The 6,000-nt window shown below is 39.5% G+C and overlaps 1 protein-coding gene across 1 annotated transcript in view; it reads left to right on the top strand.

Annotated features, from left to right (window-relative positions):
• The first annotated feature begins 873 nt into the window (after nt 1-873).
• LOC112975267 overlaps nt 874-6,000 on the top strand; it is a 34,635-nt gene continuing 29,508 nt past the window's right edge. The window contains 4 exon segments of the mRNA XM_026085109.1: nt 874-967; nt 1,930-2,025; nt 3,315-3,444; nt 5,708-5,816. Of these exon segments, the coding sequence (XP_025940894.1) occupies nt 874-967; nt 1,930-2,025; nt 3,315-3,444; nt 5,708-5,816 (429 nt within the window).

Genomic DNA, 6,000 nt, shown 5'->3' with positions numbered 1-6,000 from the left:
AGAGCATTTGTCCAGAAATTAAGAGGCTTTTTTTTTTTTTATCCCGTGCCCATATCAACCTGACAGGGTTTGAATCCCCAGATCAACCTTCTTCCAAAAAGTTCCCTAACTAGGGGCTAGAGTGCATCACAGGCACTCTCTGTTCCTCATGTTATGTCACTGTATGGGAAGGAATCATGGGTCAGAAGAAAGAAAATCAGAAGGACTAATCCTGTTTTGTAACCTTTTAGAGGGGATTCTTTCCTGGAAGCAGTGAGGCCTGGGCTCTGGTCCCCTTGCAGAGCTGCTTGTATCTTTTCCACTGGAAATCTTCTAATAAGATGTGTAAGAAGCCATGCAGAGTTCAAAAGAGAACATTCCTTTTTCTTGCAATGAGATGTGCCTCAGAAATGCTTTGCAAGACTTAGCTTTTATCTGCTAAGAGACTGAAGAAGGGCTAGAGGAAAGGTATGTTTTAATTATACTTTTTAAGAGTTTTTTAAGTCAGCATCCTTGTGGTATTCAATAATTTTGGTTATATCTCCTGGTTATGACAAGCCCATTTTATAATTCCAATAAGATAATAAAATTTGATCCTTTCACACTGAATATGCAAAACACCATGGAACATGGAAGCAACAGTGTCTTTGTGCAATACCAGTATAGCCAGAGGTTTCCAGTTCAGCAGAAAATAGCTGTCCTATGCTTGTCTAATGGTTCTTCTCTGGTAACTTTCTTTTAGGCTTTTCAGTTTCTCCTGGGATACCTTCTCATCTAGTTGCCATGACGACAACCCTGCCATGCTTCCCTGCTACTTTAATCCCTGTCCAGCTTCCATCAGAAAATTCTTCACAAGTCCAGAGCCAAGACTGCTCACAGACTGGTCTCTTGATAATGCGCTGTGCCCTGCAAAGAAGATCTCCACTGTTGGTGCCAAATGAGAGCAGTTCAGAAATCTCAGGAGAACACCTGCAACTTTCAGATTCAGGTGGGTAAGAAACATGGGACATCTGGGTCTAAGGATACTGTACAAGTCCTGTGACTTTTTCCTATGCTAAGACTGTCCCTGATTTTATTGCAAGGCAGGGGGGAATTGTTTTTGTTTTTTTGTTTTTTTTTTTTTTGCTAGCTTGTCATAAATGCTTTTAAATAACTGGAAACTTGTTTTTTTCTTTTTTACTTTTTGAGATCACAGTCACCCTGCTTCTGATACTGAGAGAGAAATTGGGCCTCGTAGATATAAATGGAGCAGAAAGTCATTAAGATGGGAAAGTTAAGTCATTTGACATAAGGAATATATTACATTTAGGGGAAGAAGTTAAAAAGTAGAACATGAATCTTGCTTCCAAAGGTGAGAGAATGTGTCTATTTAGTGGAGGAGGCCAGCTCTTTATCAACAATCTCATTGTTTCTCACATTGACCTGTAATCTCTCTGTTTGGAGGAAAAAAGATGAAAGCCACTGCTTGGCTTCCTCTCTTTGCTATGATTGGCCAGCCTTGTTTTCTCTGAGAAGATACCAAAGGGTGAGAAAGATGAAGGACTAATTTGTGAGCAATCAGAGGTTTAAAAATGGGAGGGAAAAAAAACAGAAAGAAGAACTAAAGGGGAAGAGGATGTAAATAAGAGCTTCATGCGAGATTGTTTTGGACTTGTACAGCAAGATCTGCCTATGATGCAAAGATACAGTCTTAAGAACAACTGAAATTTCAGTTTCATATACCTCAAGCTGACTCAGACCAGGGCTCTCACTGAAAGAAGCAATCTTGTCTCCTTCCTTTGTCCAGGAATATGATTTTTTTGCTGGGTTAATCTGAGCCTGGATGAGTTCCCTGATGCAGTTCTTCAGAGAGCTGTAAAAATACTTCTGCTGCAAGCACAACTGGGGGAGGATGGAGGAGGGCAACAGGAGCCTGGTGGCATGTATAATACTTCATGTTCTTACTTGAAGGGACAAACACAGAGCCATTGCTTCAGTGTGCTGGGAGCCCCACAAAAACTCTTTCCAGACAAGATGCTCAAGAAGAGGACATAACGGAAGACAAAGGTGAATAACAGAACTGCTTGGACCCATTTGTTGTTGCACAGTACTAGGAGTAACCAGTTGCAGTGTGAAAAACAAGAAATGTCTTTTAGAGAGTTCTCAGGAACATTTTCTTGTTCAATTGTGTCTTGTATTCACCATTTTCTTTTTAGTTTGAAAATTGCAGTTGTGGGGCAGCTCTCCTGTTAGAGCATTCCCATTACCACTTTTCTCATGGAGAGATGGGTAGGCCATCTGAAACACTGGCAACTGCATAGCTGCACACAAGACTGCAAGTGCGCAGGGACATGTGAGTTGTGCGTCCCTTTCTGCCACGTACCTGCTGTGTCATCTCTAGCTCCTGAGCTATATTCTTGTCTGAGGCAGGTGAGAGGGTTGCAGAAGCAGGATTGCTTGTCCACCATGAGACTGGAGATTTTTGGAAACTTGTATGTTACCAGTGCTGGTGTTTTATTGGAAATCACTTGCATTATGTCACTGAAGACAAAGGGAAATAGTTGTTAACCACTGTGCTCCCTCAGCCAGATGGAGTCATGAGATCTGGCAAGGGCACTGCGAGGTTTTGTGGAAGGTGAAGACCAGAAAGTGCTTTCAGTATCCTGCAAGACTTAGTAGCACTGGAAGCCCTAATTTCAGGAAGTGAGCTGTGTGGCTTGTGACTATACCAACAGTGTTTAGCATGAATGAGCCAACAAAGGCATTCTGCTCCAGCAGACAGTTCTAACTTGAGCTAAAAGAGCAAGTCTCCATTAGCTGACATTTGGAAGAAAATGCATGGGAGTGGGAGCCTTCTTGTTCTACTGAACATAGCCAGTAAACTTCAATGGGAAGTTGGACAGTGTGAACCCTTTGGTGAAATAGAATAGAATAAGCCTAGTTACAAAATCTGCTGCATACAACTACTCTTCTCTATTTGTTTAACAAACTGGCCTGCAGTCCTGTAATCACAAGCACATGAGCAGTTCAGTACTGTCTAGCAAAGTGAAGAGAAATGCTCTGCAGTGAACATGTTAAGCATACACTGGAATTCTTTAGGGCTGAGGAGTAGAAATCATACCATTTCTCCTTTCCTTCTTTCCAACCATTAGACTTGAGGATTAGGAGGCATGTTTTTTTCATGAGCTACATCATTCCTCCTACTTAATTCTGAAGCATTCTAGGAAGCATTTTCAAAAACCTAAAATTTTCAGGTTGTTGAGAATATTATTTCTATTTTATTTTATTATGTTCATTTTTCATTTATTTATGTAAATAAAGGTTTTGCTTTCATTGACCTTTTTCTTGCTGTTTAGATAATAGTCAATTAGAAGAAAGAACTTTCCCTGAAACTACTTCTGCAGTCARAGAACAAGGTAATGAGGAGCTTGCTCCATCTGCCTTTGGTATAAAGGCAACATTGAAGACTAGCAGTCCAGAAGACAGGTGAGAAATGGGTTTACTCAGTCTGGCATAGCTACAAAAGCATGTTTTCCTTGCTTATATGTATACTGTATGTGTTACATTTGCAACTATTTGCAACACAAAGGCTCTCTCCCTTGCTTAAGTGGCCAGTATGAATGGGCGGAGATGGGGCAGGTCTAAGAACTGGTGGTTGATCTACTTCTACATTTTCTGGGTTTGCTGTTTTTTTTGTTTTGGTGTGTATTTTGCTAGAAGATAATGTATTAATCTTTGATAACAACAGCCCAAGGCCATCAGAACTAGCCTTGGCTTTTCTTTCCAAAAGGTTTGCCAAAGCAATGTGTATGACTGTCAAACAGCGTTTTTCCCTTTAAGACTGTAACACTAATGTGAACCAGAATACAGGAGATTAAGACTTAATACTTTGTATTTCAAGGACTGGAATTCCAGGACTCTTTATCTTGTTCTGTTTTTGTGATAAAAAATGAAATGTGTTTAAACACCCTGGTAATCACACTAAAAATAGCTAGTAGTAGTGAATGGTTTTCTTGTTAACATCCTTCATTAGATGAGATATGCATTTTACCACAACAGCAAGCACTTTTTTATGCTCACCTCTTTTTATATAGCTTCTCTTTTAAGTTTATAAGCAGATCAGCCTTGTGAAACTCCTTGTATGCCAGAATACTTCGCATCCAGTCATAGGTAATGTTTCCCCACAAATAATTTTTACAAGCCCCATGTATTAAAATAGTGTGATTCAGCTTCTTATAAACTCAAGAGAACTACAAAATATAAAATTGAAGTTCTTCTATTTGTCTTTGTCTTAGCATTCAAAGATTAAAACATTTTTTAAGGAATAGCAGTTTTGCAATTATGATTTTCTAAGGATGTAAGTAAGGCAAAAATTGTCAGGGAGAAATAATATCTTTTCTTATGCCATCATTTCTTCTGCAGTGGCCCTGCAGTCTGCAGTGACCATCACTTTGTGATGGCAGTGTCAGTCTGAGTAGCTCATTCACTCTTGTCCTTGCCCTGCCTCTTCAGCTGTGCCAAGACTAATTTTTATGTGCCTATATGATGAACAAGATCAGGGAAGTGATGCAGGTTGAAGTTTTCTGGAGAGGGGAGAAATGTAATTTTTAGTTTCTATCAGCGCTCTGATCTGGTTCATCACTCCATTGCCAAATGAGTTGTACCAGCACACTGATGCGGTGATAACTCATGGCTAGGCAGAAACTGGTTATGCTAGCATTAGTGATGGAAGAAATGCTTTTAAAATTCTTACCTTTGCTCACCTAATGCAAATAGAATCAGCAGCTTTTGGGCACAGTAAGCCCTCCTTCAAGTTTTAAAGAGAAGCAGCAAACTTCTAGCCAAAACAGGCTGAAAGTAATTACTGTGCTCTGGTTCACACTGTGGTGCAGTCTTAGAGAGCACAAACTTAATTCTCTCTGGATGAAACTAAAGCAGAGAATGAGCTCCAATTCTTTGTAGACATTTTCCTCATGTGACCAGGCTACAGCTATTTGGCAATAACCCTCCCTGAAATGTGTATTGGGTCCTCAGCAGCAACTGTTGCTCAGCAAATCTACTCCTGTTAGGCCATGCTGCTTGCTAATATGGACAGAGCCAGGCTGACAAAGCAAAAGATGATCTTTGGTACAGGGATGTTAGGTAGATGTGTGGTATACTAAAAGCTGTAATGTGGTGTATAACCAGTATGTCTGTTACGTGCAGGATTTTTTCATGTTCAGTAGGAATTTTTAGGAAGTGCGTGAATTAAGCCTCTAAGTACATTTCCAATGGAGTAACGTATGTTCATGTATGCTGTATTATGCTGTATTTTTAGTCAGACTTCARTTTGTCATTCCAGAACATTGTAGACATCACTTTTCTTTTCTGTCACTCTTTTCACCAGTTTGTTCAAACCTCTCTGACAGAGAGTTACAGAGTTCTTTGTGACTGTAACTAGGTCTGGTCTGGAGAAAATGCCTGAAATATTTTTCCTTTTGGATAGTTTCTATTTTCCATTTTTAAGGAGGGGCTGATACCAGCCTAAAAACATAATCTACTAAAAGCATAATTTATGTTCAGTCTAAACAGGATATTTTAAAGTGAGAGTTGGGTGCCAGGTAATACTGGTCTTATTGCTAAGACACTTAACGTTTTTTTTAAAAAAAGGGGGCAAAACATTGGAATTCCAAACTCAGTGTCAGCTCCATCAGATTTACCAAAAGAAAACTAGTTGGAGAACTTTACAGTTTAGTACCTTCTTGCTTAGGCCAATCACACCAGGAATTGGTATAAGATGGAAGACTTTTGAAGAATTTGTTGAAGAACAACTTAAAGTAGACACTCAACTCATAGAAGAACAGCAGCAGGAGCAACAGGTACTGTCCCATTGGTGCCTTTACTTTGTTTTTGACAAGTTCTCATGGATTTGGGCATTGTATGGGCCATGTTTTGACTCAATGCATGACAGCAAATTTTTCCACTGATCTCTCATGTAATATTAGAATATTTTCCCCCAAATAAAAAAAATGTATTCAGAAATGCCCCCATCCTTGCATTATT

This window comes from Apteryx rowi, unplaced genomic scaffold, assembly GCF_003343035.1.
Source record: "Apteryx rowi isolate R43461 unplaced genomic scaffold, aptRow1 scaffold_66, whole genome shotgun sequence".
In the NCBI taxonomy this organism is placed as follows: Eukaryota; Metazoa; Chordata; class Aves; order Apterygiformes; family Apterygidae; genus Apteryx; species Apteryx rowi.
Note: the sequence above shows the minus strand (reverse complement) of the source record. Positions and strands in the feature narration are given on the sequence as shown.